General features: G+C 59.2%; 1 protein-coding gene across 1 annotated transcript; it reads left to right on the forward strand.

The window, feature by feature from the left end:
* Positions 1–5: 5 nt before the first annotated feature.
* Positions 6–16,084, forward strand: EFHD2 (EF-hand domain family, member D2; the record flags this gene model as incomplete). Its single annotated transcript, XM_005886193.2, has 4 exons — positions 6–115; positions 12,088–12,235; positions 13,477–13,611; positions 14,485–16,084. Coding segments are annotated over 4 exons (525 nt in total), but the record flags the coding sequence as incomplete, so codon positions are not given.
* Between the last annotated feature and the right edge of the window lie 1,127 nt (positions 16,085–17,211).

A 17,211-nucleotide genomic window follows, 5' to 3' on the forward strand; every position in this document is an offset into this window, starting at 1 on the left:
TCAACCAGGGCATCGGCGAGCCCCAGTCGCCCAGCCGCCGCGTCTTCAATCCCTACACCGAGTTCAAGGAGTTCTCCAGGAAGCAGATCAAGGACATGGAGAAGATGTTCAAGCAGTGAGTGCCCCCACCACCACCCCGCCAGCCGCCTCGGGCCCCAACCCCGATCCCGCGCCGCCCCGGGACCCCTGCTGCCAGCCTGGCTCCCCGATTCCCGGCAACCAGGGATGGGGACCCTGCTGCCAGCCTAGCTCCCCGAATCCCGCAACCAGGGATGGGGACCTGGCAGCCCCGTCCAGATAAACACGAGCTGAACCCTCCACTCCACCAGGCGAATGGGTCTGGGCATCCCCAGGCCCTAGCTCGCAACCCCTCCGCTGGGTGACGCCGCCCCCAGTGCACCAGACACATGCACAGGAGTGGGGGACCCGGCGGCTCCTTCTAGATCATCACGTGCCCGGGGAGCCCCCACTCTCCCTGCTTACATGGCTCTGAACACTCCGGGTCGCTGGCCTAGGACCTGCCCTGTTAGTGACATTCCCCCCACCACCTGACACTGAGACTGAGGACTCCCCAGGCGTCCCTTCCGCCCCCCACAAGCTACTCACTCCCTCTGCCTGTCTCAGATCCACTCCCCCCTCCCCCTATAGTTATTCAGCACCTGGTAGCAAACTATGATCAAAACCCTTCAGCCCCTCCCACCCCTACCCCCCCACTCTGTTAGCCAGGACCCTGAACCTTGACCCGCAGGTGGTCTCCCTAGGGAGGGACCCCTCAGTCCCTGCCCCCCCCATTTTGCAGGTATGTGCAACCTCTCCCTCCCCCCAAATATCTCCTAAGGGCTCAGTCCCCTCCTCTCCCCACACACTGCCCCTCCCTCCTCTTGCCCTCACCCCAAGCCCACCCAGCTGCTTTGCTGTCACTGCCCCCTGCTTCCTTCAGAAAGTCCCATCTCTCCTCACCCCCTCCCCTGTGCCCTCCTTGCTACTGTGTGTCCCCTTCCCGCCCCACACAGGGTCCCAGATGCCCCACACCTTCCTCACTTCCCAGTTGCTCCAGCCTTACCCTTCACTCCACATAGCCCCACACCTGTGTTCTCAGCAGGTTGGCCAGGCACCTTGGTGGGTGGACTTAGCCCTTCCCCCCAAAAAAACACCCTTACTATCTCCGTTGAAGGACTAAAGAGAAAGGGTTCCAGGTCCCCTCTGGTCACCCCTGATTCAACCCAGTTGGGATTGAGATGGTCAGCCACACTCCCCGCTAGCCCACCTCCCTTTGGCACCCTTCCCACTTCCTGTCCTGCCTTTGACTTCTAGAGGGGACCCAGCCCAGGAGTCCTGGTCTGGAGTGGATCTGGGAGGAAGTGGAACTATCTGGAGGCCAGGTCTAGGGTGGAGGCCAGGTCTAGGGTGGAGGCCAGGTCTAGGGTAGAGGAGTCAGGAGGTCTCTGACCAGGGACAGACAGCCCAAGGACAGGGAGGGGTGCTGGGCCCACCTTGCCCCAGGCAGGAGGGAGAGCCGGCTGGGGCTGTGTCTCAGCCACAGACAGCTGGCTGTCCGCCCGCAAGCAGGAAGCCCAAGAAGGTGGGGTTTTGCAACCCCAGAGCTGGATAAAGGCTCTTCCCACTTCTCGCACTTGCTGCAGCTGCTGCTTCTGCATTTGGCCCCAACAACGCAGGGGAAGAGGTTTCTGGTTCCCAGGCCTGGAGGGCTGGGTGCCCCATACTTTTCTAGGGGCCATCCTGGGGGGAAAGAGCCCTTGACCCCCCCTCTGGGCCTCTGCCTGCCGGTCCCAGGGCCCTGCGGCTGCCTCTTTGACTCGACTTGTTGGAAGTTCTAAAGTTTCTTGCCAGCCAGAGGTTGGCACGGTCGGGAAAGCAAGGAAATCTCCCAACAAGGACATTTCCGGGGTTTCCAGGAGGTGAAGATTTCCAGAATTCTGGCAGGAGTAGATTGAAAGTTCCTTGAGCTCAGGATGCGTGTCGCTTCACTGTCTAGAGCAGCAGTTCTCAACCTGTGGGTCGCAACCCCTTTGGGGCTCGAACAACCCTTTCACAGGGGTCGCCTAAGACCATTGGAAAACACATATGTAATTACATATTGTGTTTGTGATTAATCACTATGCTTTAATTATGTTCAATTTGTAACAATGAAATTGGGGGTCACCACAACATGAGGAACTGTATTAAAGGGTCGCGGCAGTAGGAAGGTTGAGAACCACTGGTCTAGAGCTTCCTTGTCGAGGCTGCCCTGGGAGTGCAGGCAAGGTTACTCAGCGCAGCCTCGATCCCTGCATCAGTAGCACCAAGGCACTAAGGAGCTCATTGATCCTCCGAGCCACGGGGCCATCATTCCCACGGCACAGTTGGGGAGTTTGGGCACAGACGTAACTTGTCAGGATCTGAACCCGGGTCTCTGACGCCAAAACCCATGTTCTTCCTTCCTTTCCGCGTTTCCCATCACAGCCATCGGCTTCCACGTGGAAAAACACACGCCTCCAACACCCCTTCATGTTCACGGGTGATTTTCTGCCTTGTGGACCCACCCAGCACCAGCCCCCTCCTCTCCCCTGGAGCCCTCCTTCTCTTGGGGTTCCACAGCATCCCTCCCGCCCCCCTCAAGAAAAACATGGGCTGTTTGGGAGAGCCCAGCCACCCCCCAGAGCAGGGCCTTGGGGCCGTGGCTGGGAGGAGTGGTCTCGAAGCTGCGGTTGCAGAACCAGCTGGCTTTTTGCAGAGGCTGTTTTTGGTGTTAGTTTGACGAGAACTTTGATGAAGACTTGGGGGAGTTGAACCCTTGCAGGCCGCCTCTTGGCACCACTGCCGCTTGCTTGCTGGGGCGCGTTGGGAGGGGTGAGGGGCAGGAAGGGGCCCGGGAGCTGGACTTCTAGGGAAGGAAGTGCTGCCCGCCGGGGGCCCTGGCCTGAATGGAAAGCTGCAGACTTTGTATTCAAGGAAACAAGGCTCCACTGTGCCAGCCGAGCCCAGCCCGCCCAGGCCGGTGGTGAGCCGCCAACAGCCAGGCTCTCGTGTAGGACAAAACCCCCGTTCTGCTTCTGCTGCCTGCGAGGGGCTGCAACCCGCCGGGTCCCAGCCGGGCCTCAGGACCACAGCCAGGGCTCTGCTGAGCGACTTCCACCCTGGTCCCCAGCTCCCAGGGCAGGGAGGGCGGTCCGGCCCTCCTGGGAAGCCATCCACCAGAGCCCCGTGCAGGAGATGGGAGGCCAGAGGGAGCTGGGAGCCGGCCTTTCCTTGGAAGCCAGGAGCCTGGGCGTCTTGTGGCTCTGCCCCCGAGTTACCTAGTGCGCCTGCCCGCCCTGGGCCTCCGTCTTCCCACCTGTCAAGGCGCAGGCTCTCCCTGATGATTCCCAAAGGGGATTTGGCAGTGGCCTGATTACCGAGGGGTCCTGAGCCCTTCTAGGTGGCAGAACTGCCTCCCGGGGTCTTCCAGTCCATCCATCCATCCGTGTTGTCGGCAGATGCTTCCTGAGGAGGGAGGGGGGGAAGTTAAGGGGAGGGGGGGACAGGGGCTCTCCACCACCGTCACTGACCTCACGCACAGCCATGCGGGGTCCAGCAGGGACAGACCTCGAGGGTTGACCCCAGCCCTTCTCCCCATTTTACAGAGGAGGAAATCGAGACCCAGAAAGGTGTAGTGATTTGCTTGGGGTCCCAGGGAGGTCTTCAGTGGCTGAACCAGAGCATCCTTGTCTGGACAGTGGGGATAATGGTGCCCACTTCTGGGGCTGAAGCTCCGTGAGGTGACGCATGTAGAGCTCAGGCGCCGGGCCGGCACGTGGGTGCACCACGTCAGCGGAGCCTGGACAGTCAGTCCTCCCTCCCTGTGCGGCTCGGGCTGCGTCCACTGCCTCTAATCCACCCGCTCCCCCAGGGCTGTCTCTGGAACCCTCCAGGCAAGGGGGGAAGGTGTGGCCCCAGAGAGCGTCAGGGGGGCCCCCTGGGCTGGCAACAGCCTGCGTGGGACTCTGCAGGGTTTTGTAAGCCGAGACCTGCCAGAGACGTAGGCAGCCGTGTAATTCTGAACCGGCTGCGGAATCTGAGGAAGATGCCCTAGTTCCCTGCCTTGCCCAGCCCGGTCCCCAGCCACCTCATCTCATGACCCCTTGCGTCAGAGGCAGGCTTCCCTCTCCTGGACTCCTCCTCCCTCCCGTCCTGCCCTCCCTCCTCTTCACCTGCCCGGATTCTTGCTGCTCACAGCACCTCCCCGCTCCTTCCTGGAAGGCAGTGTGGTGCAGTGGTTAGGGGAAGGGCCTTTGGACTCTGTGGCTCTGGGTCCTGGGATGGAACACTGAACCCTTTCTGAGCCTCAGTTCCTCACCCCAGAACAGGGAGAATCATGGCACCCCCCTCACAGGGGTGACCTGGCCTGTAGTACGTAACCCAGTGCTCGGCACGAAGTCAGTCCTTAGTGAGTTCCTGTCACCATCAGCCCCAGCTCTAGCGGTGGTTGTCTGAGCTGTCACCAGGCTGCCTCCCCCTACCCCCAGGGAGCTCCTGGGCTGGCAGCGAGCCTGATTTGGGCCAGAGTGACAGGGACCCAGCAAGGCAGGCGCTCCTGCTGACAGACGCTCTGATTGACAGCTCCACATGGCTTTGATAAATAGCAAAAATGGGGACAGGAATTCATTATCACGTAGTTACGCGGAAGGCAGGTGGCAGAAAAAGGGGAAGAGCAGACAGCGGCTCCGGAGTGGTACAAAAGCAGAACTCGGACGCCCGATCGCCACTGCCGGCTGGGCGGCTGGGCCCGATGCCCAGCTTCTCTGAGCCTCAGTTTCCCCCAGGGCTGCAGCACGTGCCAGGTGAAGTTCTGAGGATTAAGTTCTAAAAGTCCTAAGCCTTTGTAGCGTCCACCATCGGGTCTGGTCTGTGGGTCTTGGGGAACATAGGTGGTGATTCTGAAAAACCTCAAGTCCACTCTTTGGATCGCTCATCTAACAGACGTTACATTAAGGTTCTGCTGTGTGCAAGTCCCACCCAGAAACTGCGGGAAGAACCCAGGTCCTGCCCTTGAGGAGCCTAAAGGCCCAGAGAGCAGCGTGTATAGGGGCCTTTGGGGGAGAGAGGATGGGCCCACTGGGCTAGAGATGGGAGGTTCCATTTCTTTATTTCTCCCATGAGCACTGGAAGTTCTAAGGGACTGCCATGACGCTGGGCTCTCCGCAGCCAGCCCCTGCCTCCACACCCACTCCCTGTTCAATGGAGCCACACCAAGGTCTGTTAGGAGCCCATGTGTGTTATTTCAGAAACTGAATTTAATCCCGAGCACTGGAAGTTCTAAGGGATTGCCATGATGCTGGGCTCTCCGCAGCCAGCCCCTGCCTCCACACCCTCGCCCTGTTCAATGGAGCCACACCAAGGTCAGTTAATGAGCCCATGTGTGTTATTTCAGAAACTGAATTTAATCCTCACACCCGCACAGTGAGCTGAGTCCTGTCCTTATTATCCCCATTTGCCAGATGAGAACATTGAGGCTCATGGAGGTGGCAGGATTAGAACCAGGTCCAGGGAGCTCCTGCGGCCACGTGAGGGCTGTGTTTATGGTTGGGGGACAGGGACTTTCGGAGCCTCAGGGGGAGACCCTCTGGGGGATGCAGAGGTTGGGACCTCCCACCTGCAGCAGCCAGAAGCTCAACTCTCTGGGGAGAGAGGATTTCCAACCTCGATGTTCACCCTCTGCTCGCCCTCCTTCCCTTATGGTTCTGAGTCACCTTTCTCCTCCCCCAGGGACATTTAGTTCCCATTTGGTTTGCACCTTCCCGGCAGCCTTGTCTCCTCCCTGCCCTCTGGGCCCAAGGCTGGCTTCTGCTGTCCCGGCTCTGGGAGGCCAGGCCCTGCTGCCTCAGGGGAGGTTAAAGGCCTTTCCTGCCAGGGGAGGGAGTCACTGCCACCTCAGCAGGGACGGTCCCCACACCCTCCAGCAGCCGAGTTCCCTCTGGCTGCCGGGCAGCCTTCTGCTGGGCTGACTTCTGCTTTTCAAGGCCTGCAGAGAAGTGGGGGTTCCGTGCCAGGAAGGAGGCCCCGGTTCCTGGCCTGTGTGGAGACCCAGCTCCAGCCCTCCCCAGCACTCAGCCTTCCTCTAATTGAAAGGGCCACTCCCTTGCAGGCACCGTATCTCTTTCATCCTTTAACAACCTGTTAGATTATCATCACCCATTTCACCCATAAGTAGACTGAGCCTCAAGGAGCTTCACATGACTTGTCCAAAGCCACCCAGCTCGAAAGGAACCTGAGATAGGACTTGAAATCAGGTCTGCCTCGACTCCAAGTCCCTGGCTCCCATGGGACCCAGATAGGGCAGCACCCGCATCGCTCAGGAGCTGGTGGAAATGCAGATGCCCAGGTGCCGCCCCAGATCTACTGGATCAGAATCGGCATTTTAACCAGATCCACCGGGTGTGCATGTTGTTGAGAGCGGGCAGGGAGGGAGGCGGTTTAGGGTGAGCTGACGGGAAACCCACCGCTGACACTAGGGGTGGAGGGTGTCGCCCCTCCCAAGCCAGCGTGAAGTGGTTGAACCCCCCACTTCGGATGTTCCCAAGCCCCGACAGCCCCCCGCAGGTTGCCATCAGCCACGGGTCTCCCACTTGATCCTCAGAGCAGCACATGCGCGCGCGAGCACACACACCCTTGGCTGACGCAGGGCAACAGGTTACCTTTCAGATTCTGCAGATAAGACAGGAGGAAGTGGTGAGCAGCTGGGTTTTCCCTGCATGAGTCAGGCAGTCTCTGGTGGGGGCGTGCGGAACGGATGGGCACTGCCAAGCAGTCGTCACCCAGCATGTGCGCATCCACCCTGGTGGGGGGGGGGCCGGCAGGGCCAGGCTGGCTGTACGTAACAGCAAAGCCAGGATTTTTCTCTCTGGCAGAACGTCCCTGCCCCCACAGGACCTAGGTTTCCATTTCGTAGGACAAAGAGTAGCGGCCTGGGAGCTACTGGGGCCTCCCCAGACAAGATGGGGGAGGACCAGGTCTGTGAATGCTGAGACCAAAGCCAGGGGCGGGGGGGGGGCGGGGGGGAATTGGTCCATAAACACCACCTCCAGTTGTCTGTCTTCCTGGACTCCGGTGGGCAGAGGGGCCATCAGCAAAGGCCTAGGATGGGAATCAGAAGAGACAGATCGGGGTCCCCTGTGCTCCCAAACCAGCTGCTCCTGCCGTCCCCACGTGCAGTAGCTGCCATAGCTCCTCATCTGCCACCGGGCTGTGCAGCAGCACAGCTGACGGATGGGGAGGGCCAAAGCCAAAACGGGCTGCCTGAAGGAGGCGGTGAGCCTCCCGCCCTCAGTAGCATGTCAGACACCAAGCAGGAAAACCACATTGACAATCTGACCCTCACAAATGGCTACATGAGGTGGCCTCCAGTATCGCCGCCCCAGCCTGGGCTTCTCTGCTGCAGGGTCTGTAGGCATCAGAATGTAGCACAGTAGTTAAAAGTGCGTGTTTTCCAACAGGCCTGGGTTCGGACCCCAGCTATGTTCCTGTGAACTGTGGCTTTAGCCAAGTCACTTCCTCCCTGAGCCTCAGTCTCTTCATCTGTCTTATGGGGATATTTATGCCTGTTTCACAGCGTTCCTGTGAGGATCTGATTCAGAACACTTGCACAGTGCCTGGCACATAGTGCTCAGTAAAGAGTAGACACTAATAATATTCTTATGAAATGGGGACAACACTGTCCGCTGTAGAGAAGCCAGCCACTGCCCACCCCCATGACTCCTGGTTATCAGAACCGGGGAGGGAGGGTGGAGAAGCAGCCGGCTGGTGGGACCTGCTCTTCCCAAAGGACAAAGTCCGCCTGGGTGGTGGCTGGCTGTGCCACTTTCAAGGACGGATGGGAGGGGATTTTGTCACCAGCATCCCGGGCGGCAGCTGCCGAGCCCTCCCTGTTGAGAACTATTCAGGGGGAGGCGGGGAGGAATGTGGGCACGGTGCCAGGTGCAGCCACCTCCCTCCAGTGCTGGAGAAAAGTGCTGAGCTCCCAGCCCGGGAGCTTTGTTGCCAGTCTTGCCGACGGAATTGGGCCTCCCAGGCAGGCCCCACTCCGGGCTCTCAGCCCAGCCTCCCCTCGCCCTGCAAACTTGAGAATTCAGGACCCTCCATGGGACCAGGAAGAAGAGGGAGGCAGGTAGGCAGGGAGGACAGATTTTGGAATCTTGCGAGCTGCCAACTGTGTGACCCTGGACTGGTTGCTGCCCGCTCTGGGCCCCAGTGTCCCCACATAACATGAAGGGGGTAGACCAGGCTGTTCAGATGGCTCTCCTGTGCCAACTCTTTCCCTGGATCCTCTGAGCCACCTGCAGCCTCCGTTCCAGCTCAGGGAGAGGGCTGATGGATGAATGAGAGGCCCTCCCCAGCCAGGGGATGCCTGTCTCCCTCCAGCCTAGAGCATCATTCTCTCCTGTGTGGCCAGTCACCCACCTGCTGTGGCACAATGACAGTCTCTGCCTTTGTCGCTTCCCTCCCTGTGAGAGGAGGGACAGGAGAGTAATCTAGGGCCGGGGCTCCTTTCTCCCTCTGCCCAGCACGAGAGTGAAGGACTGTGTCCTGCTGTCTTTCCACCTCCCCCAGGGGCCGGGTCTTTGAATCAGGGCTAGTGGGGGATGTGATGGAACCTTCAGAGGAGGGGGAGATGCTGGAGGGACCTCGGGGACACCTTGTCCACCCGCTGCCTCCCGGCCCAGCATGCTCCGTCAGGCCTGGTACCAGGGGAGAAGCTGTTGTATTTTTTTTATTATCATTAATTTTATTGTCACCATTATGTGCAAACTACTTAACACAGTGTCTGGCTCTCAAAAGGTTCTCAATGGCCTCTGTTGTTATAATGAAATTAGCAGCTTTTAAGCACTTATTGTGTATGAGGCATTGTATATCTATAATCTCATTTAATCTTTGATCCTAAAGGTAGATATTAACAATAATAGACTTATTTTATTTTTTAAAATTATTTATTTGTATTAGTTAAGTGCTTACCATAGGTTAGGATCTCTTTTAACCCTTTCCTCGATCCTGAGATGGGTCCGCTGATACCCAGGATGGGAAAATGGAGGATTTCAGAGACAGGTGATTTGACCAGGGTCACCCAGCCAGCAGGTGGCAGGTCAGAGGTTCGGACCCAGGTCAGTCTCAGCAGAGTTGATGTGAGCGCAAACGTTCAAGGTCATCTTCAGGTTAACCCTGGTACCTGGCTGAGCCCACCCACATCAGAGCCCAGGGCACATGTGGGTGCCCGCTCCCCGGGGGATCTCATGGGAACAGCCTTCTCCAGTGTCACCTCTGGGGGCCCGGCTCCCACCCCAGCACCTGGCCTCTCCCTGACCTCCATCACCCCCGCCCCCTTGGCTATCAATCCACTGGCACTTTGGCCAGTCCCTGCATTGCCCCCCTGGGGGCTGGAGCCTGCCCAGGATGGGGCCCAGGCTCAGTAATTGATCGACCTTTGATTGATGCAGGCGGCGGTTCAAGCTGTGGTTTGGGCTGCAGCGCAGCCAGGCCCGGGAGCTGCCAGAGACCAAGAAATCCAGAGCCCAAGTTTCCGTCCAAGTTTGGACACTTTATCTGCACTTCCTCTGAAACTGAGCCGCCACTGGCCATGGGAGAAGCCCGGCCGCTTGAGCAGTAAATACAGCCGGGCTCAGGAGAGGGTGGGGCGGCGGAGAGTGGAGTGTGGGAATCGGAGGGAGGGGGTTCAAATCCCCGGCCTGCTGGTTACCGGGCCAGTGCCTTCGCCTCTACAGCCCTGGTCCCCCCCTCATCCCATGGGGACGTACTGCTGACCTCCCAGGATGGCTGAGCGCAGAGGGTGTAAAGAGACCGTGCCTGCTACAAAGTAGGAGCTTGCTAACGGCAACTACATCTTGTTAAGGTGGTGGCGGCTGCCATTTCTGGAGCCAGCTCTATAAGCAACATGCCTGCTACATAGTAGGAGCTTGTTACAGGGGTGGCGGCTGCCATTTCTGGAGCCAGCTCTATAAGCAGGTGCTGAGTGCTGGCGTGCATGAACCCAGCCCTCACAGCGACCCTGTGAGAGTCGCCAGGATGGCAGGGGGTCTCAGCCTTGGCCTGAGGCTTACATGGCACCGGCTCCTGGAACCCAGGCAGCCTGCACTGGCCCTGACATGTCCCTGACCTTCACGGGAGCCCAAGTTCAGGAAGCAGTAGGAGCCTTGTTTTCCTAGGAGGGGAGTCCCTAGGAAAGTCCTCACCAGGCTGTTTCTAACCTGTCGCTAAGGGTCACGCAACGGCCACCCAGCCTGTTCCCAACTGGCAAACAGCCTCCAAAGATGGAAGGAGAGGCTGCTGCCTTGCCCCCCGGAAAAGGTTCCTCCAGCTCTAAGTAGACCCTGGACCATGGGATCATGGGCCTGTCCAACCCTCCGGACTCCTGCAACCCTCTACACACTCGCATCTGCTTCTAGCTCAGCTATGGCCACTACCCTAGGGACCGCTGGCCCGTCTATCCCCATTCCACCCGCTCGCACGGTGGGGAAGAAGGCCTGAGGATCCTGTGTTCCATGTGCCGCACCATTTCCAACCACTGACTCACTCGCTCGGGAACTATTTATACCCCTCGCACAAATGCTCCGCTCATCGCTCCAGGCAGGCGTCTCTGTTCTGCTGGCAGCCCCAGGACATGTGGAGCGGGGCTGGGCCCAGAGCAAATGTGCAGGTTTATGAGCCAGACACGTTGTGGGGGGAAGGGATAGCCCAGCTCTCTTTTTTACTGCTGTGTGACCTTGGGCAGGACACTGAACCTCTCTGAGCCTCCATCTTGTTTTTTAATTATTTTTTTTTATTGATTTCCGAGAGGAAAGGAGAGGGAGAGAGAGGCAGAAACATCAGTGATGAGAGAGAATTATTGATCGGCTGCCTCCTGCACGCCCCCAGGTTATTGAGCCCGCAACCGGGCATGTGCCCTGACTGGGAATCGAACCGTGACCTCCTGGTTCAGAGGTGGATGTTCAACCACTGAGCCACGCCGGCTGGGCAAAAATAAGGTTATTTTGAGAATTAAGTAAAATAAAGTATGTCAAGTTCCTGGCACCAGGACAGATTTCAAAGAGTAGTTGCTGTTAGATGTCCAAAGTTGTGTGAAGTTCATGTGTAACCAGAGAAGGGAAGGGGGCTGGGAGCCCCGAGGAGGGCAGAGGATTGAGATGTGTGTTTAGGTAGGAATGTCCAGTCTTCAGCACAGGTTTCTGGAACCCAGCCCCTCTGTCACCCAGCCAGCTTGAGGCCTTGGGGACTGCACAAGGTTTCTTTAGGCTCAGAAGGCCCATTCTCCCAGCCCTGCGACCACTCCCAGCCCAGCAGGAGACAGGCAGGCCGGGGTCTGCTTAGCCTGATAGAGGGCCCGGCGGGTCTGTGCCAACAACACCCACGTCTGCCAAGCTGTGCGCTCCACAGCAGCGCCTCCCCCGCCGGGGGCCGGGGGACAGGGCTGGAGGCCAGCTCCCACCCAGGCTCTGACACAGGAGGCCAGTTGAGAGGGATGCTGAGATTCCACTTCCCACCCCACGGCTCGCTGGGCACACCCAGCCGCTCCCGGGAAAACGACTAGTGGCCCTCCCTCCTGTGACCTCTGGGCCTGCCCTGTGACACGTGGCACCTTCTGCCTCCCTCCTGGGAGGCGGCATGGAGTAGGAGAGAGATGGGGCAAGATGCCCCTCAGGTAACCCTGGAAATGGTAGTGAGCGCTAACGTGAGAGCCCACGCCCCCAATCCGTACCCCCGTGGTATTGTGAACTTCTTCTCCCTGCTTGTTCCTATCTCATTCAGCACAGAGAGGCTATGGTTTCAGCTTCCTGTACCGCAGGCTTGCCTCAAACAGTACTGTTTAGCATGCAGGAGGCCACCAGGCCATGTAGTAAGTTCCCCATCATCAGAGGTAACCAAGCACTAGTTGGGCCATAGATCAGGACTCCGCCTGGGCTGAGGTCCCCTTCAGCTGTGATGGGATGACATGTTGGTGGGTGGTGCCCTCTGAGCCCTGGCACTCTGGCTTGTGGCCGCTCTGCCTGGTCAAGTATGCCGTGTCAGGGTGTCCTCAGGCCTGTCTCCTTGTGCTCACAGGTACGATGCCGGCCGGGATGGCTTCATCGACCTGATGGAGCTGAAGCTCATGATGGAGAAACTTGGAGCCCCCCAGACCCATCTGGGCCTGAAAAACATGATCAAGGAGGTGGATGAGGACTTTGACAGCAAGCTCAGCTTCCGGGAGGTGAGACACCCCCCCTCTTTGCTGTGGAGTGGCATTGTCCTTGGACACCGGGGGTTTGTCTTAAGGGAGGAGGGACATCCATTTCTTCATGTCGTGAGCACTTACAGAGTGACTTCTGTATCCCCGACCCTGAGTGGGCGCTGGGGGTGCAGCGAAGGCCCTGTGCCCCACGGGTCCTAGAGTGTAGAGTGGGAGACACCAGTGTGAAATGACATGATGCTGTGACTCAGGAGGAGAGGCGGGCAGGCGGAGGGAGCGACAGGTGCTGCGGGTCCAAGAGGAGCTGAGGACGGGCACCTCGCACTCAGGCCTCACTCTGAGAGAGGGCCCACGGCAGGCCTTCCTGGGAGGGGGAAACAGGCCCCCACCAGTGGCAGTGGCAGTGGCAGTGGCCCCCAGGCAGCATAGGGTTAAATGCCAGCGGGGGGGAGGGGGGGCCTCCAAAGAGCAAGGGCCAGGCCTTGGAGGACTAGCAGGAAGCAGAGAGAAGGCAGGGCAAGAGAAAGGGGCGGGCAGTACAGGGTAAGGGTTTGGACTCAGGACATGTGTTCAGATCCTGCGTCCATTTCTGGGGCTGAGATTTGGGGCAGGTTTCTTCCTGCCCTGAACCTTCCTCATTCTGTAAAGTGGACACTGTCATGTCCTGTTAGGACTCAGCAAAGGGGATGTAGAGTGAGTTAGTCTGGGGAACGTTGGAGACTACGTTAAGAGGTAACCGCAGCCCTGACCGGTTTGGCTCAGTGGATAGAGCGTCAGTCTGCGGACTGAAGGGTCTCGGGTTCGATTCCAGTCAAGGGCATATGCCTTGGTTGCGGGCACATCCCCAGTGGGGGGTGTGCAGGAGGCAGCTGATCAATGTTTCTCTCTCATCGATGTTTCTGACTCTCTGTCCCTCTCCCTTCCTCTCTGTAAAAAATCAATAAAATATATATATTTAAAGAGGTAACCCCAGGCCAAGTCATCAAGACTCTCAATAGCAGCTGAGTGTGGACAAGCAAGCCTGCCGTAGCCCCGCGTCCTGGGAGGGCAGGAGCTGGGTCCCCTAGTCTCCCATTGTCCAGATGGGCAGACCGAGGCCCAGAGAGGAAAGGAAGAACCCAGACCTCCGGCTCCCAGTCCCGGGAGCACACCTCCCAGGGAGGCCGGGCTGGGGCTGGGTGGCTTCTCTCTCTCTCTCTCTCTCTCTCTCTCTCTCTCTCTCTCTCTCGCCCTGACACCCCCTGCTTTTCTCCCCACGGCAGTTCCTTCTGATTTTCCGAAAGGCGGCAGCTGGGGAGCTGCAGGAGGACAGCGGGCTGCACGTGCTGGCCCGCCTCTCCGAGATCGACGTCTCCACCGAGGGCGTCAAGGGGGCCAAGAGCTTCTTTGAGGCCAAGGTGAGGAATGGACGGAAGTACAGAGCCCAGGGTGCTGCCCTGACCCCATCTCAGGGTTGGGGATGGCCGGGGTATGATAGGCCCTGGGTTAGCTCGAGGGTCAGCAACCCTTCCTGCCCTGAGGGGCTGCAGACAGGAGATGGGGAGCTGACGCCCAGGCTGTGATCCTTTCCCGCTGCCCCTGGGTGGGTGAGGGTGTGTGTTCTTGAAGAGGGGACAGTGGCCCCTGGCCACTAACTCAGGTCTGGGCCTTAAAGGGTAGGCCCAGAGACACACACTGGCTCCTGGGGCCTCTGGGAGACACTGGCCCCGCCAGCCCCCGCCTGGAGGAAGTGTGGCGCCCCCCAGAGGCCACTTCCATGCACAGCACCCTTTCAGTGCACGCTCAGATGGAGGGGACAGTGGTTCCTGGATCCTGCCCTCCTGGGGCCGGGATACCCACCTTCCCTTGTTGCTCCCTCTTCCCATGTTAGCCAAGAACATTCCTTCAGAGGTCGCCTTCCGCCTCCTTCTGGGCTTCTGGGGTTGAGGGGGTGTTCAGGTCCATTGGGGGGACCCTGTGCAGCTGTCTCCCCGGGACAGGAAACAGGTTAACGATGCAGCATCAGAAGCTCCCACGTACAGGGCCGTGCTGTGCAGCAGCCGCTGAACCTGTGTTATCTCTTTCAACGAACCCACGAGGTCAGAGTTATCAAGCATCAGGCTCTAACTGGAGAAACTGAGGCTCCAGAAGTGAATGTAGAGCCCAGCCCAGGGTTGGAGGCAGTGAGAGGGGGAGCTGTGTGGGCATTGCTGGGCGGACCCCCGAGAGAGCCCATGTGGAGGCACGGAGACCCCTCCAGCCCTGAGCCACCTCCTCCTCCCGCCACCCAGGTCCAGGCCATCAACGTGTCCAGCCGCTTCGAGGAGGAGATCAAGGCGGAGCAGGAGGAGAGGAAGAAGCAGGCGGAGGAGATGAAGCAGCGGAAGGCAGCCTTCAAGGAGCTGCAGTCCACCTTCAAGTAGCCAGGGCTGGGCCCAACCGCCGGGCCCTGGCCCAGAGCCCAGTCTGGCTGGCGGGGGAGGTCGAGGGGGGACAAAGTGGAGGCTGAGCTGGGATCCTCCCCGTGTCTGAAGGGACCATACTGAAACCTACAAACGTCTGTAAACACAGCCCGGCGAGGGTCTTGCAGGGGTGGCCGGCCTCTCCCGCCCTCCGCCACGTTCCTGAGGCCGCACCCCCAGCGCTGGCTCCCTGCCTGGCCCAGCCCTCCCTGCATCCTGCCCCTCTCACACCCCTGGCTGTCCCTTGCCTGCTCCAGCGCTGCTCTCTGCCCGTGAACCTGCCCGCCACACACGCCTCTCCCTGTCACCTCCTCTCCTGCCCAGGGGCCACCTGCCCTCCACCGGCAGGCTGCACCGCCCCCTCCTAGACTGGGGGAGCGACAGATGGCAAGAATTTTGGCTGGCTCGTAGAGGGGGACCTCAGCGTGCTCCACGCCCTGCACCTGTTCCTCCAGCCCCGCCTCCTCCCTGCTGGCAGGGACGGGGGGGGGGGGGGGGGGGGGGGGGGGGCAGGGGGGTTTTGTGATGGGACCCAGGCCCTGGCACCCCACGCAACCCCAGTGCTCGGGCCCAGCCAGGAGGGTGAGGGGACAGCTGTGTCAATCTACCTCACTCTCGCAGCCATGGCAGGGAAGGCCCTGGGGCAGAACACCACCCTAGTCCCCCGGGGACCACCTGAGGGTCCCAGGGGGCTCTGGAGAGAGCAGGGGGGACCAGGGGGGCCCCTCATAGGAAGGAAAAACAGTGACGTCTCCACTCTCCAGGAGGCGCCCAAGAAGTGCTTTAAGAGGTTTGCCCGGACCAGGCAGTGGGGAGCAGGGGACCTCCCTGGGCCTTTCACACCCTCCTTCCCCAGAGTGACGTTCACCGCCTTGTCACCAGCGACGGGACTATCCTGTCACCCCCACCCCGAGGAAGCATGGGGACTCCAGCCTCCCTGTGCCGCCAGCCCGGTCCCATGCAGCCCCCATGTGCTTGCTCACGTGTGTGCGTGTCTGTGTGTGTCTCTTGCTGTGTCGTGAAGCTGTGCCCGTCACCCAGTCCCAACCAGTGAATGGCCACCGAGGCCACAGTTTATGCAACTTTCGGTGTGTGTCCCTGCTGTTCGGGCTCGATAACTTTATTTTAGTAAAAATGCCCCCCAAGAGTCTAAGAAGCTCTTGTCGGACATGCAGAGGTTTTATTTTTTTGGCCTTAGAATCTACAGACACTAGGGGGCGCTGGCCCCTGCGGCAGCCCTGGCCCCGGATTGCGTTTGCCTTAGTGGATCTGTTTACACAGATGAATATAAGAAGTTCTTTTTCTTTGGCTTATTGCTTTTTTTTTTCTCCCTTCTCACTCCTCCCCACCCCCCCAAAGAGCTACTTCTTCATTCGGTGGTACAATTATTTTTTTTTAACTAAAATAAGATAAAAATTCTATATTCTTATGTGCGTGTGGTTCTTGTCGGTTGGTGGGGAGGGAGCAGGCTGAGGTCACATGGGTGCCAGGGGGCTCCCGTGTCACGTCAGAAGCCAGGGATAAGGGGCCCTGCCTAATGGGACGGGTGGAGTTTGATGGCCGCCTGCTGTCACTTGATGTAGATTAACTCATGTAATCCTCACAGCCAGCCCATGGCGGGGATGCTATTTCTTTCCCAGACAAGAACAGGGAGACCCAGAAGGTGTCCCAGAGGCACACAGGCAAGCAGGGTGCAGGCCAGGGCCACTGAGCCCCCAGCCTGTGCCCCCAGCCAGTTCGGGGGGGCATACATGTCCATGGGGCCGTGGTGCACATCACTGTGGCTGGAAGTGGCATCAAAGTCACCGAGATTCTAAATTGATGTACTCTCAAGCCCCCGCCCCCCCACCCACACACACAGATACCCCAAACCTCCCCAACCTCGCACACAGGCGGGGGTAGTGGGGTGATGAGAACAGAGCCAGGGTACTCCCTGTATGACTTTGGACAGATCACTGACACACCTGGTCTCAGCCTCCCCATCTGTGCGATGCAAGGGTGGGCTAGCTAGGGTCCCAAGGCCTTCCCAGCCCTCTGGTTTCCAGGTAGAGCACCCCCTCTCCCATGCCCAACCTAGGGTCCCTGGACTTTGGGTTTAGGCTGGGTATTACTGCCCCCGGGTGGACATGGGTGGTACTACAGAAGCCAGGATGCCCTGAGCCTGGGCTGTCCCATGCCAGGGCCCTCCCCCAATGGGTCTCAGCTGGGAGGGGGCCCTGCACAAGACCCCCCTGACTCCCAGCCTGGGCTGAGGGCACAGGCTGAGGAGTGAAGAGGCCCGAAGTGATTTGGGGATCAAGAGTGAGAAGGGAGCCCTAGCTGGTTGTGCTCAGTGGATAGTGCGACAGCCTGGGGACTGAAGGTTCCCAGGTTCGATTCCGATCAAGGGCACATGTCTGGGTTCCCGGCTCGATCCCTAGTAGGAAATAGCCAATCGATGATTCTCTCTCATCATTGATGTTTCTATCTCTCCTCCCTCTCTGAAATCAATAAAAATATATATTTTTTTAAAAGAGTGAGAAAGGAGACAGCTCCTTAAAACCCTCCCCCGGTCCC

The sequence above is a fragment of the Myotis brandtii genome, unplaced genomic scaffold (assembly GCF_000412655.1).
Source record: "Myotis brandtii unplaced genomic scaffold, ASM41265v1 scaffold96, whole genome shotgun sequence".
Taxonomy (NCBI): domain Eukaryota; kingdom Metazoa; phylum Chordata; class Mammalia; order Chiroptera; family Vespertilionidae; genus Myotis; species Myotis brandtii.